At 51.9% G+C, this 22840-nt stretch overlaps 10 protein-coding genes across 10 annotated transcripts; 5 read left to right on the top strand and 5 right to left on the bottom strand.

Annotated features, from left to right (window-relative positions):
• Nucleotides 1-14: 14 nt before the first annotated feature.
• On the bottom strand, nt 15-1242 carry ASPZODRAFT_150786 (hypothetical protein; the record flags this gene model as incomplete). The annotated part of the gene is made up of 4 exons (XM_022725665.1): nt 15-304; nt 381-737; nt 797-944; nt 1027-1242. The coding sequence occupies 4 exons, from the start codon at nt 1240-1242 to the stop codon at nt 15-17; spliced, it is 1011 nt and encodes a 336-aa protein (XP_022583100.1).
• A 294-nt stretch (nt 1243-1536) lies between these two features.
• On the top strand, nt 1537-2213 carry ASPZODRAFT_165441 (hypothetical protein; the record flags this gene model as incomplete). Its single annotated transcript, XM_022726712.1, has 2 exons — nt 1537-1715; nt 1782-2213. Exons 1-2 carry the CDS (start codon nt 1611-1613, stop codon nt 2211-2213), a joined length of 537 nt encoding a protein of 178 aa, XP_022583099.1. The 5' UTR covers nt 1537-1610.
• An 89-nt stretch (nt 2214-2302) lies between these two features.
• Nucleotides 2303-2733, bottom strand: ASPZODRAFT_62193 (hypothetical protein; the record flags this gene model as incomplete). The annotated part of the gene is made up of 3 exons (XM_022729063.1): nt 2303-2439; nt 2493-2584; nt 2636-2733. 3 exons carry the CDS (start codon nt 2731-2733, stop codon nt 2303-2305), a joined length of 327 nt encoding a protein of 108 aa, XP_022583098.1.
• Nucleotides 2734-3141: 408 nt separating this feature from the next.
• Nucleotides 3142-6803, top strand: ASPZODRAFT_130666 (hypothetical protein). The gene has a single exon (XM_022722560.1). The coding sequence runs from the start codon at nt 3255-3257 to the stop codon at nt 6597-6599; it is 3345 nt and encodes a 1114-aa protein (XP_022583097.1). The 5' UTR covers nt 3142-3254; the 3' UTR covers nt 6600-6803.
• Nucleotides 6804-6970: 167 nt separating this feature from the next.
• On the top strand, nt 6971-8560 carry ASPZODRAFT_130665 (hypothetical protein). Its single transcript, XM_022722559.1, has one exon. It carries the CDS (start codon nt 7059-7061, stop codon nt 8364-8366), a length of 1308 nt encoding a protein of 435 aa, XP_022583096.1. The 5' UTR covers nt 6971-7058; the 3' UTR covers nt 8367-8560.
• Nucleotides 8561-11796: 3236 nt separating this feature from the next.
• ASPZODRAFT_14713 (hypothetical protein) lies at nt 11797-14558 on the bottom strand (the record flags this gene model as incomplete). Its single annotated transcript, XM_022725233.1, has 11 exons — nt 11797-12203; nt 12285-12420; nt 12489-12791; nt 12853-12958; nt 13024-13273; nt 13328-13394; nt 13450-13494; nt 13560-14137; nt 14203-14301; nt 14359-14439; nt 14495-14558. The coding sequence occupies 11 exons, from the start codon at nt 14556-14558 to the stop codon at nt 11797-11799; spliced, it is 2136 nt and encodes a 711-aa protein (XP_022583095.1).
• Nucleotides 14559-16100: 1542 nt separating this feature from the next.
• ASPZODRAFT_14712 (hypothetical protein) lies at nt 16101-17427 on the top strand (the record flags this gene model as incomplete). Its single annotated transcript, XM_022725230.1, has 2 exons — nt 16101-16779; nt 16841-17427. The coding sequence occupies 2 exons, from the start codon at nt 16101-16103 to the stop codon at nt 17425-17427; spliced, it is 1266 nt and encodes a 421-aa protein (XP_022583094.1).
• A 385-nt stretch (nt 17428-17812) lies between these two features.
• ASPZODRAFT_61741 (hypothetical protein) lies at nt 17813-20506 on the bottom strand (the record flags this gene model as incomplete). Its single annotated transcript, XM_022729007.1, has 5 exons — nt 17813-17977; nt 18032-18844; nt 18896-19078; nt 19334-20138; nt 20205-20506. The coding sequence occupies 5 exons, from the start codon at nt 20504-20506 to the stop codon at nt 17813-17815; spliced, it is 2268 nt and encodes a 755-aa protein (XP_022583093.1).
• A 137-nt stretch (nt 20507-20643) lies between these two features.
• ASPZODRAFT_1629773 (hypothetical protein) lies at nt 20644-21328 on the top strand. Its single transcript, XM_022726602.1, has 2 exons — nt 20644-20761; nt 20836-21328. Exon 2 carries the CDS (start codon nt 20868-20870, stop codon nt 21186-21188), a length of 321 nt encoding a protein of 106 aa, XP_022583092.1. The 5' UTR covers nt 20644-20761; nt 20836-20867; the 3' UTR covers nt 21189-21328.
• Nucleotides 21329-21375: 47 nt separating this feature from the next.
• Nucleotides 21376-22840, bottom strand: ASPZODRAFT_93389 (hypothetical protein). The gene is made up of 5 exons (XM_022730466.1): nt 22445-22840; nt 22198-22317; nt 21783-22126; nt 21640-21723; nt 21376-21591 (listed from the first exon to the last, which is right to left on the bottom strand). Exons 1-5 carry the CDS (start codon nt 22619-22621, stop codon nt 21450-21452), a joined length of 867 nt encoding a protein of 288 aa, XP_022583091.1. The 5' UTR covers nt 22622-22840; the 3' UTR covers nt 21376-21449.

Raw genomic sequence — 22840 nt, 5'->3', positions numbered from 1 at the left:
ATGTAGAAACAAAACTATAACACATAGCGACTGCCCGAAAAGCAAGGAACCAGGCACTTGGGCATGTCCCGGGCGATCAAGCACTTGAACCGCCAGCCGGTGCAGTGGCCCGCCAGCATGACCTTGGGATCGAAGGTCTTCAAATCCTGGAGCGTGGCCTCGAGCTTCTCGTCACTGCCATCAGCCAGGTGATACCCACCCACGACACCATACAGCGGCGCGCCGTTGCCCAAGCCGACAGCGTCGCGGCAGGTGTTGATGACACCTGCGTGGCCACAGCCGGTGAAGACCAGCAATCCCTTCCCTGCGAATCACATCAGCCCGGGCAATCAAAACAAATCATGAGGAGAAAAAGAAAAAAAAGGGTTGGCTTGGCTTACCTTTCAGATTACACATGACGTAGCGCTCTTCCATGATCAAGGTATCCTCCTCCCATTTGCCTTTGGCAGCATCATAGCGCAGACCGCCGTAGATGCCGTCTTCGTAGCTGGTGGTGCGGGGGACCTCGCCGGAGACCATGAAAAACCCATCCAGGACGGCGTGGGCTTGGTCGCTCGTGAAGACCTGCGCCCCTGCGGCTGCCAGCTCGTCGAACGAGGGATCTGCCTCGAGAGACAGGGGCGCCTGCGGTGTCTGCACACCGCGGAAATCCGGGCGGTTGGGATGCACGTCCATCACGACCTGGCCACGGCCGGCCTTGCTTTCCTGGATCATCTCAATCGCGCGGACCAGACCTCCTGCGAGGAAGCATTAACTCCTTTCTTTTCTTTTCTTTTGAATCATCTGGGAGACTCACCCGAGTGATCACGGTGATAGTGAGACAGCACAATGTGTTCAATCTGGTCAATCTGCGACCGCAGCCGGCGCGAGTTGCGTTCCCATACGGCGCCTTCCGGGCCGGCATCGAAGAGCAGCACATGCTTCTTGTCCCCCTTGGTCGCGATCTAGATAGCAGTTAACGTGAGTTTGGGGGTTGGCTCTTCCTGAGCGGGAAAAAAAGAAAAGAAAAGAAAAGTAAGAACGCACCAGGAGAAGCGAGATGCCGTGCGCCGCACAACAGATGTTATCCATGCGCATCTCCATGGTGGCGCCGTCGCGCTGGGTGCCGGGGGCCAGCGGCGACAGCGGGATTCCCATGAACTGGCTCGCCACCTTGACGGCCGGGTTCATGCTGGGCGTGATGGGGTCCAGCTCATCATTGACGAGGCAGTGGATTTCGATGCTGTCGATTTCGGTCAACATGGTGGATGAAGATGATGCATTGGTTGCCGTGGTGCGTGGTGGACTTGGTTTATATTCACGGCCATTGCTTGTCGTCGTCGAGTGGTGATATCACGTCCGTCCGTCGTTCTTCTATATCAGGTCGGCCCCGGGTCTTTTGGGCTAGTCTCGGCAGTTATTAGTCATTAGTCATTAGTCATCCCTTAGTCAGCCATTTTTTCAGATGACATCATATTTCTATCCCAATCCAGACTAGTGGGAAAGAGGTGACCGCCCGGCGTATCGATTAATCAATTAGTCACAGAGGAAATTCGTCGATCTCCAAGTCGACAGGAAGTATCAGCATCTCCTGGAGTTTTTTTTAACAGTCTTTCCCGAGCATCAAGGAAATGGCATCCTATCTATCAGGCAGCGAAGCTTTTGCCCGTGAAAAGGCTGCGCAGGATGGATCAACCACTTCATCGTCGACTGCCTGGGCCGACAAGTACCGTGGGGTAAGTACTTGTAGTAGTCTAGCAACTAGCAACTCTTTGTGATGTTGAAGCTAATGAAAAAAAAAGGCCACCGTTGAAGATCTGGATCCTCCCCCCGCCCTCTCGGTATCGCCCGACGACCAGATCTCCGCCGCCCTCCTGGCGGCGTATGAGCGCGATTACACGCACCTGACGGTGATCTCATCCCACCGCTCGCTCATGGGGTACCTGAGCATCCCGCGGCTGCGCACGATGCTCTCGGAGGGGGTGGTAAACGAATCCGACCCGGTGTCTGCGGCGATGCAGCGGTTCAATCGCAAACGAGGCTCGTACCAGGTGATCACCATGGAGACACCCCTGGAGGAGCTGGAACGCTTCTTCGAGTGCGAGGCTGGACCAGACGGGACAACGCGCGAGAAGCAACTGTTTGCTGTTGTCACGGACGCATCGCGGAAGTTTGTGCTCGGGGTGGCCACCAGGGCGGATCTGGAGGAGTTTGTCAAGAGGAGGCCAACGTAACTAGCATACGTCTTTGAAGATTCTGACAAATAAGAATTCTCTTCGGCTAAAAAAGGCCATTTCAGCAAACTCAGTACATCGTAAAACTACTATTGCGCCTTCTTTTCTCTCTCGTTTGCCTCCGCCTGTCTGTCTCCTTGATCTTCCCTCCAGGCGACGATAATATAAGCAAAGAGAACCACATTGGCAGTGACGGCCGCCGTGATACCAGCCCACGTCGTATTTCCTAGCAGACATTAGAAGACTTAAAAAGGAAGTTCAATTGATCGAACACCTTACCGCCGAAGATCGAATCGATAGTCAAAAAGTACATTCCAATCGGGGCAAACACCATCGCAGCCGTGAAACCGAGGAGCTTGTAAATGACACTCCTATTCGATTCTCAGCAGATTGTTCAACATAATTTCTGTCTAAACACTCACGCAGGAACAGCCGGGGTGACGTCCGACTCGGCCTGGGCCGGGGCAGGAGCAGCGAGCTTCACGGCGTATGTCTGGCCTTGGGGGCGACGGGTGGTCATTGTGATTGGTATTGTGATATCAAGTATTGTTCTGAATTGTTTAATAGCACAATAAGTGCTATTCTAGCTTGCAGTTCCACAGAGAGGCCTGCTGGTTGGGATTGTATAGAGTAGGCTGGTAGTAACTCCTATTGACAATAATGCTGTGACGTGAACAAAATGGCCTCCTGGCAGTCATAATAGAGCATCTCAATAGCTCAGTCGAAGCTCCTTGGGTCATATTCACTTACCAGGATTCTCAATAAAGTCTCTGCAAGATAGACCAAGGACAATAACAGATACTCTTCCCTGCTGCGCTTGTTTCCTCTGTCCTTCTGCTTCCCCGTCTGGATAAATGGGCGGTGGCCACGTGACCGGCGGCGGCGCGTGCCGCGATCGCGTTCCGAAAAAAAGGCAAAAAAGTCGGAGAGGGAGAGAGAGGAAGAGCGAGAGAGAGAGCTGGCTTGGGCACGCCCTTCTGTCTCATTTATCATCGTTCTATATAGCATGCGATCGGCTGGCATCCTGTCTCAGTAATAGCCATGGATGAGTCGGTCCCCGACACCCCCGTCAGCGACAGGAAGGTCGTTCACAGCACTCCTCCCGGCATCCAGCAGGAGGTGGAATATGAGACGGTCGCCACCCTGCCATTGTCGACGACACAATCGGGCTTCACGCCAGCCTCCCAGCCATGGACGCAGCCGACACAGCTGCTTGTTGATACCCCCGCAGCAGGAGGGAACCACCGGACGGTCGTTCAGGTCGCCGCCTCCTCCCCGCCCGGCCCTGTGTCTTCCCCTTCCCGCGGCGGCGGTTTGCTTTCCAACCTCATGGCACCTGCCGGCACTCGTTTCTGTCCTCCTGTGCAACCGGCGAAGCGTGTCCCTGTCGTTGACATCGAAGACGACGGGCCGATATATCTCGGCGGGTCATCCGACGACGACGGCACCAACCTACACCCGTCTCGCAGTACCGACATTAAACCCTCCATGTTCACCAAGGCGCCCCGGAGTCCGGAGAAGGTCATGGAGTCCCCCGTTGGCTCAGCGATGGACAAGTTCAAGGAGATCACGTCGGCTGCCATGTACAATCCCAACGCGGCGGTGAAACGCCCTGCCTCACACATGGATCCTACTCCGAAGGGGGTGGCCGTCAAGAAGGCGCGACAGAATGGGCCCTCCCGCGCTCAGCCCTTGGAGATGCAGCTTACGACATTGGAGGAGATCGACGACTCCCAGACCAGATCGAAGGTGGAGAGAATGCTCAAAATCATGCCTGGCTACTCGGTGTCGTCGTGTATGGAGGCGCTGGTCGTGAAACGCGGCAACTACAACGATGCATTGGAGTACCTGGCCAACAAGGAGGATCAGCAGAAAATCGCCTCCTCAGACGACGAGCTGAGCATCACCCATGCGACGACGGTCGCGCCGGCCAAGCAGAACATCAAAGCTCGCGGTACCATCCAAGACAAGTGGGCGTCGATGCGTTTTGGCAATGTCTCGTCGTCGACCCCTAAACCTGAGGGGGAAGAAGAGGAAGCTAAACCGCGCCGACGACTGATCCGGGGGCCAAAGGGTCGTCCGACTCCTTCCAGCCCTGCACGCTCGGAAACCCCTCCGTTACTGAAGAAGCCAGGCCCGCTGGTGCAGGGTCGCAAAGCGGCTTCGCCGGCACCTTCCGAACCTGACGCCGCCCTTGAGATCTCAGATGATTCAGACTCTGCTGTCGAGAGCGGCGAGGATAGCGACGAGATAGAGGCAAAGGTGCTCAGGTTCATCAACACGTGTACCGCTGCCGGTCTCGCCGACCTGGCCAACGATTCAGAAGAGTTCGCCAAAATCATCATTGACCAGCGCCCCTTCAAGTCGCTAGATGCTGTTCGCGTTGTGTCCGCCCCGCTCAATGAGACGGCGAAGCCGCGTGGTGGCCGCGGTCGCAAGACCCCCAAGCCAATCGGCGACAAGATTGTCGACAAGTCACTGCAGATGTGGAGAGGGTATGAGGCGGTTGACTCGCTTGTGGCCACCTGCGAGGAGATCGGCCGGCCTGTTGCTGCTGAAATGCAGAAATGGGGCGTCGACATCTTTGGCAAACGAGATGGCGAATTGGAGCTGGTCTCCATGGACCAAACCACCTCTCACGACTCTGGAATCGGCACGCCGTCCAGTTCCCGATCAGATGAAGAAAATGATTTTCCCGCCAGAGCGTCGCGCAAGGCTCGTTTCATCGGACAGCCAGGCATCATGAGTGAAGATTTGAAGATGAAAGACTATCAGATCGTCGGCATCAACTGGCTTTCCTTGCTCTTTGAAAAGGACCTCAGCTGCATTCTCGCGGATGACATGGGACTAGGCAAGACCTGCCAAGTCATCGCATTCCTGGCTCACTTGTACGAGAAGGGGATCAAGGGGCCGCACCTGGTTGTTGTTCCTTCCTCGACCATTGAAAACTGGTTGAGAGAGTTCCAGAAGTTCTGTCCCAAGCTCTCCGTCATGCCGTACTATGCCGGCCAGACGGAGCGCGGCTACATTCGGGAGAATATTGAGGAGAATCGAGACAGCATCAACGTCGTCGTCACCACCTACACGATCGCCAAGGCTAAAGTGGACGCCCAATTCTTGCGCCACATGAACTTCTGTGCCTGCATCTTTGACGAAGGTCATATGCTGAAGAGCAGCACGTCGGTTCTGTACGAAAAGCTCATCCGGATCAAGGCTCGGTTCCGATTGCTTCTCACGGGCACCCCGTTGCAGAACAACCTCCAGGAACTTGCGTCTCTCCTTGGCTTTATTCTTCCCGAAGTCTTCAAGAACCACAGCGAGGAGTTGGAGTACATCTTCAAGATCAAAGCCAAGACCGCGGATGACTCCCATTCGTCTCTCCTGTCGGCCCAGCGCATTGAACGAGCCAAGTCGATGCTGAAGCCGTTTGTCTTGCGCCGCAAGAAGCACCAGGTCATCGACCTGCCCCAGAAAACTTGTCATGTGGAGTACTGTGAGATGAACGAGGCGCAAAAGAAAATCTACGAGAACGAACAGGAGGAGGTCCGTCGGCTACTGGCCGATCGTGCTGCGGGCAAAAAGACCGGCACCAAGTCCGCCAACATTCTGATGAAACTGCGCCAGGCGGCCATCCATCCGCTCCTCTACCGCCGCCACTACACCGACACGATACTCAGTCGCATGGCGAAAGCCTGTCTGAAGGAGGAGCAATGGTCGCTGTCCGATCCCGACATCATCTTTGAAGAACTCAAGGCGTACAATGATTTCGAGTGCCACACCATGTGTCTCACCCACCCCAAATCGCTGGGCAAATTCGCCTTGACCCACGACGAATGGATGGAGTCGGGCAAAGTGGACAAGTTGTGCAAGCTCCTGGAACGGTTCCAAGAGAAGGGCGACCGCGCATTGATCTTCTCCCAGTTCACCATGGTCATGGATATCCTCGAGCAGGTGCTTGAAACGCAGCACATCGGGTTTGTGCGTCTGGACGGACGAACCAACGTTGAAGACCGCCAGTCGATTCTGGACGCGTTTCACGAACGCACCGACATCCCGGTCTTCCTGCTCTCGACCAAGGCGGGCGGCGCGGGGATCAACCTGGCGTGTGCAAACAAGGTCATCATCTTCGACTCCAGTTTCAACCCTCAAGAGGACGTGCAGGCGGAGAACCGCGCTCATCGAGTGGGCCAGACACGCGAGGTCGAAGTCATCCGAATGGTGACCAAGAACACGATCGAGGAGCAGATCTACGCGCTGGGCCAGACCAAGCTCGCCCTGGACCAGGCCGTCGCTGGAGAAGATGCTGCCGACTCCAAGAAGGGCGAGGAAGCGGGCATGAAGGTAGTGGAGGACATGGTACTGGCCAACCTTGAACAGAAAGCATGATTGAACATCCAGACTTCTTGTTTCCCAGAACATTGTCCGAAGGTGCATTGCTTCGGTCCGGTCTATCGTTTGCATATCTGTGGTAACTACCATGGACGAGGAGTTACAGTTTTGTGTTTGGTGGAGTCTGGCTATAAGATCTGGTGCATAGATCTAGCGACAGCTTTTGATAGAATATTACATTAACTAATACTTCTTGTCTTGTCAATTATTCTTACATACTCCGTACCTACTCCGTACCTAGTTAACCACTCCGTATAACTAACTAGTTATACTCAACATAACTCTTCATAATTAGTGCACGCTTAGTCATGCCATATCTCCACGTGACCGACTTTTTCTTCTTGACGAACGCCTCATCTCAAAGTTTCCCCTCCACCAACCAGCATCTTACTACAGCCTCGACAACCCGGTCCGTCACCCTTGTATGATGACATGCTGCGCTTCCTCCGCACGATAATGACCTCGCTCAACTCACCGACTGTGGCTCGCGTCCCGATCCCCGCGAATGGGGTGGACTACCGCGGCAAAATCGTTCTCGCCCCGATGGTGCGTAGCGGAGAGCTGCCCTCTCGCCTGCTGGCGCTCAAGTACGGTGCGGACCTAGTCTGGGGGCCTGAAACAATCGACAAGTCGATGATCGGCGCGTCCCGGCGTGTCAACCCGCGCAACGGAACCATCGAATTCACCCGCCTGCCCTCGAACGGCGGCCGGAGTGGCCCCGCCGTGCAGGAATCGATCATCTACCGACTCGACCCGGAGCGGGAAAAGGGCAAGCTCATTTTCCAGATGGGGACGGCATCGCCCGAGCTCGCCGTGCAGGCGGCCAAGATGGTGGCGGGCGATGTGGCGGGCATCGACGTGAACTCCGGGTGTCCCAAACCCTTCAGCACAAGTGGGGGGATGGGAGCCGCCCTGCTGCGCACCCCGGATAAACTGGTGGCCATCCTGGAAGCCCTGGTGAAAGAGGTCGGCACCCCGTTCCAGATCGGCATCTCGGTGAAGATCCGTCTGCTGGAGACCCCCGAAATGACCGAGGCGTTGGTCTCCCGCCTCGTCGCGACGGGCATCACGGGCTTGACGATCCACTGCCGGACGACACCCATGCGGCCGCGCGAACGCGCCATCCGCGAACAGCTGCGCATGATCGCCTCGGTCTGCCGCCAGGCCGGGGTTGCGTGCGTGATGAACGGTGACGTCGCCTCGCGCGACCAGGGACTCCAGCTCATGGGCGAGTACGGCGTCGACGGCGCGATGATCGCCACCGCCGCAGAGTCCAACTCGTCGTGTTTCCGCTCCGACGCCCAGGGTGGCTTGCTCCCCTGGCGCGACGTCGTGCGCGAGTACATCGACCTCTGCATTCAGAGCGAGAACCGCCTGTCCAACACCAAGTACCTGCTCAACATGCTCATCCCGGGCAAGAGCAAGGACTTCCTCCAAGTCAAGTCTTCCAAATGCTACACCGATATCTGCACTGTGTTAGGGCTCGACCATCTCATCCCCGCCGCCACACGGGTAGACGAGATCCTCAACCTCGCTGGCAAGTCGGTTCTTCACAACGAGACCCGGCCCCAGGCTGTCCAGAACGCCATGCAGGGAAATAACGAGTCGGCTCGCGTCGCGGGCGGCGAGGCGCAGAGAGTCAAACCGACCTCTCCCCCGCCGACGAGCGGAGGTCCCATTCGCACCAAATCTATCCCAACGCCTTCCAAGCCGGTCGAATCTCTGCCCGTGGAAACCGTTTCGAATGCCGAGCTTACAGCGTGAAGATGGATCTGCTGTTTGCCTTGTTTTGATTTCTGCTTCCTTTCTCTCTCTCTCTCTCTCTGCATAGCTGTTGGTGTTATCTGGTGGTTTGGTTTAGATTCCCATAGACTCGATTGTATCTATTTGAATATAGGTTTTATTTCATCTCCCTGTAAATTCCTCCATCTTGATACTATACTCATACTAAGGGCCGGTAGCCAACAAAAATCGTCAATAATAGATAGTATGAATGCATCTATCTAGTTAGGTACCCGTACAGGCGGGCTCTATGAGACACTAAGTAGTAAGGCCGCGGTAAGATCCATGTGAATGCTTTGAAGACTGATCGTGCTGGAAGATATTGCATGACGAGACAGAACCAGAAAGCTTGTCAGGAAATGAGCTGGATGAGCTGACAAGGCAATTGAGGAAGGATATTTGTGTGGTGGGAGCTAGGTTGGCTGAAGCGGAGAGAGAATTGCCTGAGCCCTAGAGAAGGAGAGAATCCCTTGACAGATACCTAGACTTCTCCAGTCTATTTAGACACAGCCGCAGAGATCGACTAGACCTTTGGTCTCTTCAGTGCTAGGCATCCTCGGACTTCCTAGGAACGCCAAATGCAACAATCGACTGTTCCTAGAAGCCCCTTGGGGGTGATCGCTAGACCATTCGACCACTAAAAAGTGTAAAGACAAGTAGGGCAGTCATTTTCGTAGCACGCTCATGGCCTGAGGCCTGTTTCAACCAGTCGACCACCTCACAAGTCTCTTGCATCTCGATCTGCGCTGTGTCTCTAGAGCGAACCCTTTTCTTCACCTCTGTTATGGTGAGAATGGACAAATTGCTCTTGAATCGTAGCGCCCCCTCTGTGAACGCCTTACAGCCGCCCCTGCAGCCATAAATTCAGCGCATCCGGCCTAGAGCAACCTTCCACGCCTGTGGCAGCAGTTGGAGACAGGAGTGGAAGTATAGGTATATAGTGGCGGCTTGGCCGGTGGCGAATTCCCGAGTGATTTGACCATTCCAGCGAGCGAGTAACTGACTTGATGGTCTGCCTAAGTGGGGGTTGTGAGTCGAAATCGTGCTCGATGATCAAGCAGAATCCGGTTACTGGATGAGAAATGTTCTAGCTGCTGGATGCATCCTAAGATCGCATCCAACGTCCTGGCCATGCTTATATGAGAATAAATGGGCCGCAGTCATTTCTATGTAGGGAAGGAGGATAACCCCCTCACAGGAGGCAGAGTGGCGATAGTATCAACAGCGGCAGCAGCGGTTTCCTGACGCTCGGTGGAAAGCGTTATGGCAGACGAAGAGAACGAGTGGGATTGGTTTCAAGAGGCATCCCGAGGAGACAGGCCGAGGACGACATCAAGACAAGGTCGAGGATGGTATATAACGTAATCTGGACTGGGGAGATTTCGCGCATTTCTCGCAGGAGAGCATACATTGAGGAGGTCGTCATTCGCTTTCTAGAGCCTTGATGTAGCTGGGACAGCTGGGACAACAATGGCGAAGTAAAAAGATTCAGATACCATTCTGTATCGAGTTCAGTGGCATTGCTAGGAGGTGCTTTCTTTCTTGATGGGCGGGTTGACTCTTCCATGGCTCATTCCTTCCGATCGTAGTAAATCCTTCGATGGCTCTTTATGTTAGCCATCATAGAGATTAATAGTGATGTGTAATTACTTACTTACATCCTGCGAAGTTGATAATTAGATACCCCTTCTGTTTAAGCTTCGATGCCGATGAGATCTTCTCACGAGTACGAATGCTCTTGTATGCGACGCCCAGCTGCCTTCAGCCTCTCGACACGGTTCCTGGGCACGGATCTAAAGACTTTAGGAATCTCGGTCTGTTTGTTCGCCATCTTTGCGGGGAAAGCTCTGTGTATTTAAGACGAGAGAAGCCCTCTTCGTAGGAAAGGTCTGAGTCGTCAATAAAGTCTTCGAGGTCTTCAACTGCATGTCGCACGACAGGGGCGACTAGGGCTGTAATCCTAGAACTCCGGCGGGTGGTAGTGATAATAAAAGCCGGGGAAAGGGTGAAAGAAGGAGAGAAGAGCTGAGAGAGAATTTTGTTCTCTACAACTCTCGGTGATCTATATATATGCTCGGGATTATTCCGAGCTATCAGCCAAAGCAGACCAGCAGGACAGGAGCAGAACAAACCTCAAGTTTTATAGATCAGCGTGCTATATCCTCCTAGCCAGAGGTAGAGCAAGTGGGTTTGAGAAGGGAACTGAACGGGCCATCCCCGTCCTCTGTCCAGGACCATTGGGCGAAGTTGTTGAAAGGCTCATCAGTGCTGTTTCGGTCGGATGAGGAAAGGAGAAGGCGCATTCCAAGCTTTTGACCATCATATCCGGAACTAATGTGGTTTCGACAGTCAGGTCTTGCTTGAAAACAAGACTTTGATTTGAGGGAATAGTGTACAGCTATGATACAGCTGCAGAGACTGCTCTTGCTGGTCTCCCGTGCAACCAAAGGCCGTAAAGTCGTGAAAGTTGTCCATTTAGCGCGAGTTTTGTGGTCGAACGAGAGCACAGAGACCTTTTTTGAACCGCTTCAGTCCCTGTGGCTTCTCTTATTCTCCGGCGTCGTACTGAAGAGATGGGTCGCGATTCGTTTCGGGCTTCTGTTCCGTTGCTCATTTGTTCGCGGAGTACAAACTCTGTATCCAAAAAGTGAACGTTGGAAGCAGAAGAGATAGGATTTCGAGGAAACGACTCCTTTCTTGGTCGAAGATCTCATCAATTACCAGCGCTGAAGATGAGCTCTTGCACTGCACCGTCCAACCACAGTATTCAAGAAAGAGACAAGGATTGGACTAGGTTGGCCGATTGTAATGTGACGGTCCAGGAACTATTGAAACGTCAACTCGAACGTTAATAAGTGACTTGGTCCTACGTTCGATTCGTTGACTTACCAGGGAGCGAGTGCAATGGACCCATTTCTTGCGCCTAGTCCATATTGATAGAGTATGGAGAGATATAGATAGAGATATAAATGTATAAGAACATGCTATATATATATAGAATAAAAGAGAGAAATGAGGGAGAAAAGGTAGAGTGAAGGATGAAAGGAGAAGAAGAAGAAAGAAAGAAGGAAACGGGGAGGGGAGGGGATTTTATATGCCCAGAACAGGAACGGGGCTGCCTAACCCGATATCCAGAACAAACGCAGTGAATATCGATGCTTTCCCTCACTACACCTAAATAGACAAACTGAGAGCCTGGCATTAAGGAACATGCAATAGGCCATCACTATGCTGCTTACCGTTCCGAGACCGCGCCGGAGCTGTAGCTATCCGATTGATACTACAGGTTGTTGAGACCAGTTCTGGAGATACTATAGAGATAAGTTATATCTTGATATAGTTGACTAGATGGTTTCATTGCCAATTATACTAAGAAGCCTTGAAGACAGGTAGGAGCCTGTAGAATAGAAAGCTAGGAGTGACCTGAGTCACATCTTTGCAAAAAGAGTGGACTATCGTCGTCACTCTCTTCAGAACCGTCGTCGACCCCTTCCTCCGCTCCATCCTCTTCCTTCTCCTCGTCTGAGTCGCTCAGGCTATCGTCAGCCATATCCAGGACTTGCTCCTCACATTTGACTGTCTCGTCAGCAGTGGAGTTCAGTGTCTCACTGTATTTCAACTTCAAAGATCCGATGGCCCGGGTGCCAATCTTGGCGACGAAATGCATCGCATCTGTGTGCGAATTGATGACGTGGCCGATTCGGACTTTGACCTCTTTGTCCTTGGTCTTGGGCACAACTTTGTAGGGTCTCTTTCCTCCTCCTACGGCAGAAGTTATTGACTCGAGACTCATATCGAGGGATCCAACCTGGTAGACGTCTGAGAAGATAGTAAGGAGCTGGTCAGCCAAAACCAAAACCAGAACCCAATAGTCGAAGCTGGGTGAGAGCTGTAACTAACCTTTGCTGTTCAATCTAGAGGGTGGATTGTCGAGCTCACTGGCATAGACTTGCATCCTGTTGACTACATGATCTGTCCGGCTGAAGATGTAGTACCCGTCAATCCAGACCGTTTGACCATCTTTAACAGAGTTATTCTAGTATCCGTCAGCAAGAGGTAATGACAGTTGAGAGAGATAGATGGCGATGACAGGTTATTACTAACTTTCTTAGCATGCCAGAACATGACATTGCGAGCCCGCTTGCCTCCCATCGGACAGTAAAAGGCATCCTCTTCAGAGTCCTCCCCTTCAATGAATTGCCGGTGCATGGCTATCCCATAGCTCCTCAGGTTTTTTCTCAACGCCACGCGAGGCTGCAGAATTCGTAACACGGATCCCCGAGTGATCGCAGACCAGGCGTTGGAGGGTCGTATGACCTCAACTGCTGGGCTGAATTCCTTGCAGAATTGATTGATCTTGTTGTAGACATAAGAAGACTGGGCCAGCCCGCCACACAGGATAACCCCCTATAGGACGGGTGAGTGAAAGAGTGCAAGGGGAGCTCGGAATTGGCCTGAATCATCTTACCGTAACTTTGCCACCATCCTTTTCCTGTTCCGCTAGGTTTTTCTGAGCCTGAATCAACTGGAGGACGTTGTCAATCACTCCGCTGAACATCTCTTGTAACTCATACCTAGCAGTTGAAAACCGTCAGTGATGTCTGGGGGTCTGCAAGTGCTATCTCCAAGTCTCTCGTACCTGTAGATGATGACTTCCCCGTGGTCTGAATCATAGTTTGCACAGCTTTTTTGGTCTTTCATGGCAAGAGTGACGCGAAACTCGTCTCTGTCATTGCCATTGAAGCGTCTCTTGACGTCTTCGAATTCCCTCATGACCTTCGAACCTGACCCAACGATGGTCGAAGGCAGACCTGTGAACTTGTCGCCAAACCTTTCCTCCAACCATTTATGGAACGCCCTGTCGATTGTGGTAGAGCCGCATTTTCCGCCTGTACCTCGAGTATTAGAAGTGTACGGTATATAAGAAACCATCTGCTACTCACTGGTAGCCACCGTGGCTTCGACCATCTTTAACGGTTGCAGTTTCGTAATCCGGTACGTGATTAGATCCTGTAGAATTCATCAACCCATGCCTTGGGGGAATAGGAGGGCCAGTGCCTCTTACCACTGTACCACCGCCCATATCAGTGACAATGACCAATGAGCCTTTCTAAATAGAGTAGTATTGATATTAGCAGGCTAACATTTCTGATCCGTAGGATTCAAGATTATTACCTCTAGAGAGCTACCACTCTGTTCGAGGAACGCTTTGTTCTCTTCAAAAGCAGCCAGAGCCGCGGCCTCAGGTTCAGATACAAGGGACAGCTTGTCTCCCTCCCGAGAGGCAAATCCGGCCTTTTCAGCCGCGATCTTGATTCTATCCCTCTCGGCATCTCTCCAGGCTGCCGGGCTTGAAAGTACGAAATGGATACCCGTGTTTTGAACAGTATTAGGTCCTGTGTGACCCACCAGGCTTTCCAGAATGTAGTTATACAAACACCGAAGGTAGTCCCGGCAAATGTCTTCTGGAGAGCGATCCAAAATGGTCTTCATAAAGTTCTCCCCGACGCATTTCCGGAGAAGAGGGTCGTCATGTTCTCCAGTTGCAGCATCTTGGACTAAAAGCAATTTGAACCAGGTCGAAGAGAGCATGCGAGGTTCAACCTCATAGCCCCAACAGATCTTGCCTTCTGTTGCTTCTTTATCGTAAGATATGATCGAAGGCACTTTTTCTAGATTTCCGGAGCCGTTGGGCCAGTTTTTCAATGTATGAACATTGATGGTCTCACTGCGAGAAATCTGCCAGCTCACCCCTATAGCATGATATTTGCAGTCAGCATTGTTTAGCCATCCTGAGATGGAGCTCTCCTATACCCACCTGAAAAGGTTGTGCCGAAGTCTACCCCGACAATGATGAACGACCTGTCCTTTTCAACCCTCCGGGATTTCTTCGGTGGCTCGCCATTTTGTCCTCGGGCTTGCCTTGTTAGCTCACGATTGTCCCATGATTTGATTGTTGAAAATGTATCCATACCTCCTACTTTGTCACATATCGCTTTGGAATCCTTCTGCTCGGACTTCCTATTTTTCTTGTACACGGGTGCCTGTTTTTTCTCTATACTCCAAAGTCAGAGAACGTACTTGAGTCTGTAGGAGATACGAGACCTCACTGTTTTTAGGCTTTGGCTTCTTTTCAACTTCTCCAAGCTGAATGGTCTGAATAAATTCCGACATGATTGCAGGTCCCAGCTTTCCCATCCGGCCTGGGAGGGCTCAGAGGCTAGAAATCATGAATTAGAAATATTTTCATCAAAAGAGGACCATGGGTATCTCCTTTATAGCATACACAGCTGAAAGGCGAGAGATTGTACTATGGTCCTTGGTCTAGATTCAAGCCCTAGATGCTTGAGATGTGAGGCAATGGAAAGTGTAGAGTGAGAGATAGCTCTGGATACCGTGTTACCAAGTCACTCAGATGTGAATAATAGTATAGAACAGCCCTAGCCACGCAAATAGCTCAAAGTTAGAGCAGCGGCATAGTGCATGTAATACTCGAGAGTATGGTATTGATCAACTGGAAGCTGATCAAGTTGAATCAGGAGGTCAAGGCACAAGCCTAGAGAAAGCTGAGAGGTGAGAAGAATACGGTGAATTACCGAGTGGTGGCAGGGAAAAGAAGATGTAGGATAGGAGACTAGGCTTCAGTATCAAGAGTCTGCTTTCAGGTTCTTTGAAGCCTACCGCTCAGCGGGAGACCTGGTTCCCTTCACTTCTGAGCAGCCTTAGTTCTCAAAGGTAAGTGACAGATGAAGGAACAATTGAAGGCTGCTATAAGAAGCTTCATCCACAACTTCCCTCAAAGAGGTAACTATATATCAGTCAACGTCTTCTCTTAACTAAGAGGCTTCCACTTACCTAGGAAGCTGAGCCTGAACCCTTATTTCTTCTTCAATCTGTTCTGACAGGTTGAGTCACTATCTTCATCTCAGATTGATCTCACTTGCCTGTCAAGTCATACCTACACCGAGTCACAGGAGACACAGAAGAAGCCAATGAGGAAGCCTCCGGTGGAATCGAGAACATGGATGAGCAAATGATCGAAAACGAGAGCTCTCATATGGGACAAGGCCAATATGAGAAAGGCTTTGAGAAGCTGGCAGGCGTCGAACTTCCAGCTCAAGATATGCAATTTGCTGGGCAGGTTAAAGAGGCCATCGGAAATGCAGTAAGAAACTGCTCACAGAGCAACGAAGTAAGTGGAGAGAGTTGAAAAGAACGAACTCGGCCGTTGACTGTCTATTAACAGCACGTTAGGAAAGAAGACATGCATCTGAGCAATCTCTACCGAGAGAACAGACTTCTCGAAAGCGAAAGGATATGGAATCATTCGATCACGATAGTGAACAAACTACCATTTCAAAGGCTAAAGTGTCACCAACAAATTTGAAGCATTGTCCATCAAGAGATGAACTTCGATGCTCGGCCCAAAGCCTTGCTTCGACCCAGGAAGAAAATAAATCCAGCACAACGCAAGCCAAGTCTGATACGGCAGCTTGTGCGAATCCTGGAAAGGGAAAGAATGGCACAAGGAGTACCAAGAAACAAAAGACGAACAAAGATGCAATCCAAGCTCCAGCCAATGCCGGTAGTTATCATGAGACAGAGACAAACCATCCTCAAAACGTAACAGCTATCAACATCGACGAAGAGACGGAACCAGAATCACATAACACCAAAAGAAAGAGGGAAGATAGTCAAGCAAGAGAATACACTCTCATGGAAACTGATGATGAGAGTGAGAGTCTCAAGGAGGACCCGAAAGACCCTCCTTTCAAGGCACCCCAAAAAGGCAGACCAACAACTAACAAGCGAGGGAGACCTGCAAAGTCTACAAAGGGAAAGGCGTCAGGAACAAAGAAGGCAAGGACGAAACCGATTATCGAAGCAGAGCTTCAAGCAGAAAAGAAAAAGACCAAAGCGCTGGAGAAGATGATCAAAGATCTGGAAGAGACAAACAAGGGGTTGACGAAAGAGAATCTGGAGAAACACTCTGCGATGGATAGCAAACAGAGTCTTGACGATACTCAGATTCAAGCGAATTTCAGATTTCTGGCAAAAGACGCTGTTGGATGGGTGCGAAGACATGCTATTGCTGGACCCCTGGTGGTAGACAACGGAGCAAAGCAGTCCCAGCTAGAGAATTTGCTTAAACAGCTCGGGGGAGAGAAAGAGAAGAGGTCAGAAGGGTTTGACGCGGATGTGAAATCCATGGGCGAGATGGCTTCTGGATGCAATCTGCTGCTGGAAGCTTCACTAGTCAAGATGATCCATGTTCGTTTCATTCTCAAGCCCTTTGTGACTGCAAATCAAGTGATGAAAGGGCATTTCTCGAAAAAAATCGACTTTGGCATCGCTTTACGGAGCATAGCGATGAAAATGAAATCTGATAACCCAGGTAAGGCACCCATTTCGGCTTCTTTTGTTGAAGATTTCTCCTGCTAAGTCCCCCGAAGTAGATAACAACCATACTGAATGGATCTCTCGCACGCTCGAGGGCCTCTACCCTTCTAACAAAGTGATTGATTCCTTGGATGCAAAAGTTTGGCAAAGTCCGGCGGAGAAGTTCATCCAAGGCACTGCGCAGCTTCTCCTCAGGGAGTTGAATTCTGAGGAAGAACGAGAGCAAAGGGTCAAGGCTTTGAGCAAAGTATTGCGCACAGCACACGAACTAGCCATTCAAATCTGGCAGCAGAATGTGCATGTTGAGAGCCATTTCCTGGACTCCAATTTCCTCCGAAGCGTATATGACGAAGGGTCCGAGTACATGGAACTCCACAACTGGTATCAACTGGGCAGGTTGAACCCGGCAGATGCAAACGGGCAAAGATTGATGATGGTCATGCAGCCCGCGGTGACGGCCAGTTGGTACGAGAAGCAAGCGCTGAAACGCAAGACGTGGGCGAAGGCTCTTGTTTTGCCGGCACAGAAGAAGATCACTGACCAACCCGTGGACGTGGATAGCGACACATCCAATGATGCATCCAGTGAAAAATCAGAGGAGTCTGAAACGGACGATTCCACTGCTGGTGAGCTGGACATGTAGATCAAATGAGATATAGAGGGTTGACATCGTTTCTATTCCAAGGGTTCTTCATTCAAGCCTGCGAGCTACACTTTTTTCATGATCAGTCTCTTGCTACAGTGGAAACAAAATACTGGAAAAGCAGTCACGGTTCTCCAAGCGCACCGGTTGATATATTCGGCGGATTTATTGCCCCAAAAAATACAGGCAAACAGGTCCAAATGCATTTTCTATCCTCATGCTTACCGTTTCGTCGTAGCTATATGAGGGTTTCTCACGGAGTTGTAGATGGTAGTATGCCAGTAGTGTCTGTGAGCTTCATCTGGGTGGAAATGAGGATACGCGAAGCAGCGTAATCTTCTGTGATGGGAAGTAGAGTAGTTTGTTTCATCGACAGGCTGTATTATCAAGAGCCGCCCAGAATGCCGGAGATCCTCAGGGCCATATCTAGAATAGAGAGATGTTCATCCGCGCCATCGACGAGCCTCTTATCCAACTCCGAAAAGACCATGACGAGTTTGTTTTTCTGGAGATCGGGAATTGCATCGTTGAAGATAACCCGTCTATATAACTGAGAAATGTGTCAACACTGGCCCTTTTGCAACTGAATCATGGAAATACACACCTGGCCTAAGATCTGAGTGGCACTCCATCCGTCCGCCACGATATCCGTCACCACCGCGGAAACAGCCTCGTACGTCGAGCCCGTTTTCCCGGGCTGCATGGCCTGAACCAGTCTGTCGAGAACGCTGTCCGGGACGACACCGGCAATCTCCTCGATCATGCGCACGGTGACGAGATCCGCGTCCCCTGCATCTGCCATTTCCTCGTCCTCGTCACCACCTTCCTTCGTATTCGGGGCCTTATTCGCACCCACCAACCGCGCGGCACTTTGCAGATACGTGATGGCTCGACGCAGATCACCCTCGCTACACCGGATGAGGGTTTCAACCACGCCGTCTCCGAGCCTCAGGTTCTCCAGCTTGGCGATATGCTCCAGTCGATCGCCAGCAGCAGAGTTGTCCAGTGCCTTGAAGCGGAATTTACTGCATCGGCTGGCCAGCGGCTCGATGATCCGCGTCACGTAGTTACACACCAGGCAGAAACGAGTGATCTTGCTGTACTGTTCCATGGTACGACGGAGGGCAGCCTGTGCATCCTGTGTCATGCTGTCCGCCTCGTCCAGGATGATGATCTTAAAGGGCGGACACGGATACTGAGCCAGGTACTCGGCGTCCATCCCCGTCGACTGGCTCAATTGTGTCCTCGCAAAGTTCTTGATCTTGTCCCTCACGATTCCAATGCCACGTTCGTCCGAGGCGTTGAGTTCAAGGATGCGGGTCCGGTACAGCGCGGGTCCGAAGAGCGATTTGGCAAGAGCGAGAATTGTAGATGTCTTTCCCGTCCCGGGAGGCCCGTAGAAGAGCATATGAGGGAGCTAATCGGTCGGCATTAGCAAGTCAATCTCATCCTGGATAATAGAGCATACATTAGAAGCCTGTAATGTCCGCTGAAGGACCTTCGTCGTGTGATCTTGAGCTGCAACATCGTCGAGCGTTTTGGGACGGTACTTTTCCACCCAGGGTTGATGCTGTGATTGATCCTCCTTGGTGGCTGTCTTGGGTTTCGAGCCTCCCGAAGCAGCAGCAGCAGCTGCTGCAGCAGCACGAGCCTTGTTGTTGAAGAAATTAGCAGCCATTTTGGCAACGATAGGACGGCAGAAAGGGGCGACAGTAAGAGCCTGCCTTGAAGCCAGCCGCGGAAGTTGAAGCTCGACGTGTCGCCGACGCGTCTGCACGTGACACGCGAACCAATTAGAGCTACTACGAAAGATTAGATGGAATTCATGATGATAACTTCTATCAGAGGTTCCGGCTCATCAAATATATTTATTACTGGTAGTCTATAACTCATCCCTAGCATCCACCTCGGCCTCGAACATGCGTTTCTTCGGGTTGCGAGGCAATTCTTCCTGTCGCTGCCTCTCCTCCGGTGAGATGTCGTCTATATTGGTGCCTTCTTTAGCGCTATCTTCCGCCATCTTCGCAATCTGATCGATCATCCGGTCTTCTATTTCTTCAGAGAAGTCCTCTGCAGAATGGAAGGGTGCTTCGACAGGGGGGAGTGTTTCAACCGGGGAAACGGCGTCAACCGGAAGAATAGTAGCAGTGCGAACCTCTGTACCAGCAGAAGTCTGCAGCGCCGTACCCGTGATGCCTACAGTTCCCAATAGCGCAAATGTAACCCTCATCACCAATTTGAAGGGCAACCAGACCAGCCACCACAGCGGACCGTAGAGAACCCGACGGAAGACCAGCCAAGCGATCGTTCCGACGAGGATATAAAACGCCGTCTCGAGGTACCATGTATCGGATTTTTGCGAGCGGAGCAGCGAGCCCAGAAGATTGCGCGACGAGGCGATCAGCGAGTCGAGATCCGTATACGACTCCGACAGCGAGGAGAGGGCGGCCGTCGAGCTCTCCAGGGTCTCCTGTGCAAACTGCGACCTCGACAGCTCGGCCTGCATCAACTGGTGTGTCCGGCGGAGGGCGGAGGTCACATCGCTCGACGCATTGAGCATCAGATCCTCCTGCGTCAGCTTCTCCGAGGGTTGTCTCCTCGACACATCCGCACCGTGGGATCGGGAGAGGAGAATATCCCGCTCCTTCCGTCTGGCTGCCTCGGCGTTCTTCTTTGCTTGTAACTGCGCGCTGCGGAAATCGGATCGAGTCCTAAATTATTAGATCAAGAACAGAAAAAAAGAGTAGCCTCCTGATTCGATAAAACGAGCCAAGTACCTCTTTAACTCCTCGGTCAACTTGCCAGCCAAGGCAACCACCCGTTCCCGCTCAGCTTCCCTGTCCTGGTCGACCGTCTTCCTTCGACTCTCTGTAGTTTGTTCGATCGCCTCCACGTCAATGCGGAGCAGCTCCATCTCCTCCTCGGCCTCCTTGAGGCGCGAATGGATCTCCGCACCGAGCTCGAGACGGGCGTCATCGCCTTGACCGATGGCGGCGGTGAAATCGCGCAGGCGGGCGACGAGCGGATGGATCTGGTGGAGAGCTGTAGATAGCTCTTTTAAGCGGGTAGCAGTCGACATTATTAATAAAATAAAATAAAAAATCAAATCACATAATAGATCATTAGATCGTAAATGATGCTCTTGTGGCTACCTAATAATAATGTCTGGCCAGAATCCCCGCGATGCCGCCGGCATGTTTGCATCCAAAGCAAACATCAGATTTCATCTTCAATCGACCCTGACAGCCGCGACAAACAGCATCCTAAGCTACCCAGCACCTACGCAGATAGCTACAGATTCAATTAGTTGATCATTATTATACTTTTTGGAAAGGTATGTTATATTTCAACCAATTCATATCCAACTCTGTCTCCAAGCAAAAAGCTTATCAAAAGTTTCAACCTCAGTGAGAAGACAAAAAAACAAAGAACAAAAAAAAATGTCCCTCCCACTCACAGCCATCGCCTCCCTGCGCGCAACATATAACCCGTTCTCGCCCCTCTCGCGATCATGCCGGATCTTCGTCTCGTTGATTCGCACCCCCTTGACCGTCCCCGCGGCGAGCGAGGTCCACATCGACGTCCAGGTGACGCAGCTGCCGCGGCATTCGACGCAGTTGCCAGAGATGACGATCGGGTTCAAGGGAGGCAAAGAGCTGAAGCTCGAGGTTGGGAAACGCCAGATGAAGATTGGGGATGTGGTGGAGGAGGTGGCGAGGATAGGGCGAGTGATTGAGCGGGAGCAGGCTCTTAAAGGATAGATTAGGGGGGGGGGGGGCTTTTCTTACTCTTTTCTATCGGTTTTTCTTCCAAAGGCATATATGTACAGTATGTATAGCGAATTATTGATTTCAATTACAATTGAAATGATCCCGTTGCTTGATTGATGTTTTTTGTCGTACGGACAGAAGGAGGGTTATTACGCTTCGAACTACAAAATGGAGTACAGAGGTTGAAATGTGGAACTTTTTCTAACCACTAGTGAACATGTGCAATCTTTTTCTTTTGTTGGAGTGCATGCTTTAAACAGCAGCGCCGGAGATGAAGAACCACTTGTCAACGCTACCGTCGATCGGGGCCGGGGGAAGGTTCTGGCCCTGGGGAATCTCAGCAACGCGGCGGGTGTCGGCGCGGTCGGGCGAGTTCTCGACGTTAAGGTTGGCGCTGTGCTCGTTAGATACTGACCATCTCAGATCGAGGTGGGCTACTTACAGGCTGATCTCACCGGGCTGGGACTTGCCGGTGATGAGCTTCTCCCAGGCATCAGCGCACTCACGGACGACCTCCATGGCGTACCTAGAAAGATATTAGTATAGCCCCTGCAAAGGTGTTTTTTTTTTTTTTTTTTTACGTACTTCTTGTTCTTGCACTCGCCGGAGAAGGCAAACTGGTTCTCGGGCTTTCCGTCGGGGATCTTGTAGATGCGGAACCACTCGTTGGTGGCGCGCATCAGACCGGGCAGGTGGCGCTCGACGTCCTCGATGTCGTTGAGCTTGGGGGCGAGAGGGTCGTTGACATCGATCACAATGATCTTCCAGTCGGTCTCCTCTTCGTCAAGCAGGGCCATGACGCCCAGCACCTTGACCTGCTTGACCTGGCCGGTGTAACCGACAAGCTCACCGATTTCGCACACATCGAGCGGGTCGTTGTCACCCTTGGCCTTGGTCTCGGGGTGAACAACGTTGGGGTCTTCCCAGGTCTAGACAGACAGCATTAGACTTGGTCAGAGCTTTGGTATTTTCCTTTTTCTTTGTTTTTTTTATCACTCACACGAGGGAAAGCACCGTAGTTCCAGAGATAACCCTTGTGGGGGAAGCAGTTGCGCACGTAGCGGAGCTTGCCCTTCTTGGTGTCCTGCTTGATGGGGTTGAGGAACTCTTCCTTGGAGATCTGCAGCTATTGTCAGTATTTCCTTGTTCTTCACATTTCGCGGTGTAGAAATTGCAAAGAAAAGAAAAAAAAAAAAAAAAAAAAGAAAGAAAGAAAGAAAAAAAAGAGGACCGCCCGATTCTCATACCTCCTGCTTGGCATTGGTCCAGCGAGGAATCTCAACGATCATGTTCAGCACGGTCTGCTGTTCATTGGCGAAGAGGGGAATGTCGTGGAAAGGCGAGATAGGGACACCATCCTTCTCGATGTAAACACGGTGCTCGAGAGTGTTGGTCTGGCCGATCTTGCGGATAGAGTAGGCCATGTTGGACGACGACGATGACGACGACGACGACGAAAAGTGACGGGAAAGAAGTGCAGCACGATGCGAGACGGACTGCAGCGGCGAAGATGCAGATGCAGAACAGGCGAGAGGCAAGAGAGAGGAGGAGGGGGAGGGGGATGCGGTGAGTCTGGTGGGGGGCGCCAGCGTGGTGGATGCAGATGTGCGAGTGAAGCAGCGGGCGGTGATACAGCGGCCAAT

The sequence above is a fragment of the Penicilliopsis zonata genome, assembly GCF_001890105.1.
Source record: "Penicilliopsis zonata CBS 506.65 unplaced genomic scaffold ASPZOscaffold_4, whole genome shotgun sequence".
Lineage (NCBI taxonomy): Eukaryota > Fungi > Ascomycota > Eurotiomycetes > Eurotiales > Aspergillaceae > Penicilliopsis > Penicilliopsis zonata.
This window is presented reverse-complemented; position numbering and strand designations above follow the sequence as displayed.

Excerpts from the sequence above, each read along its gene's own strand:
- ASPZODRAFT_130666 (XM_022722560.1), top strand. The coding sequence starts at position 3,255 with ATGGATGAGTCGGTCCCCGACACCCCCGTCAGCGACAGGAAGGTCGTT.
- ASPZODRAFT_130665 (XM_022722559.1), top strand. The coding sequence starts at position 7,059 with ATGACCTCGCTCAACTCACCGACTGTGGCTCGCGTCCCGATCCCCGCG.
- ASPZODRAFT_1629773 (XM_022726602.1), top strand. The coding sequence starts at position 20,868 with ATGTCCCTCCCACTCACAGCCATCGCCTCCCTGCGCGCAACATATAAC.
- ASPZODRAFT_93389 (XM_022730466.1), bottom strand. The coding sequence starts at position 22,621 with ATGGCCTACTCTATCCGCAAGATCGGCCAGACCAACACTCTCGAGCAC. Across the intron at positions 22,318-22,444 it reads GGACCAATGCCAAGCAGGAG|ATCTCCAAGGAAGAGTTCCT; the intron begins GTATGAGAATCG and ends CAATAGCTGCAG. Across the intron at positions 21,592-21,639 it reads CAGCCCGGTGAGATCAGCCT|CGCCAACCTTAACGTCGAGA; the intron begins GTAAGTAGCCCA and ends TAACGAGCACAG.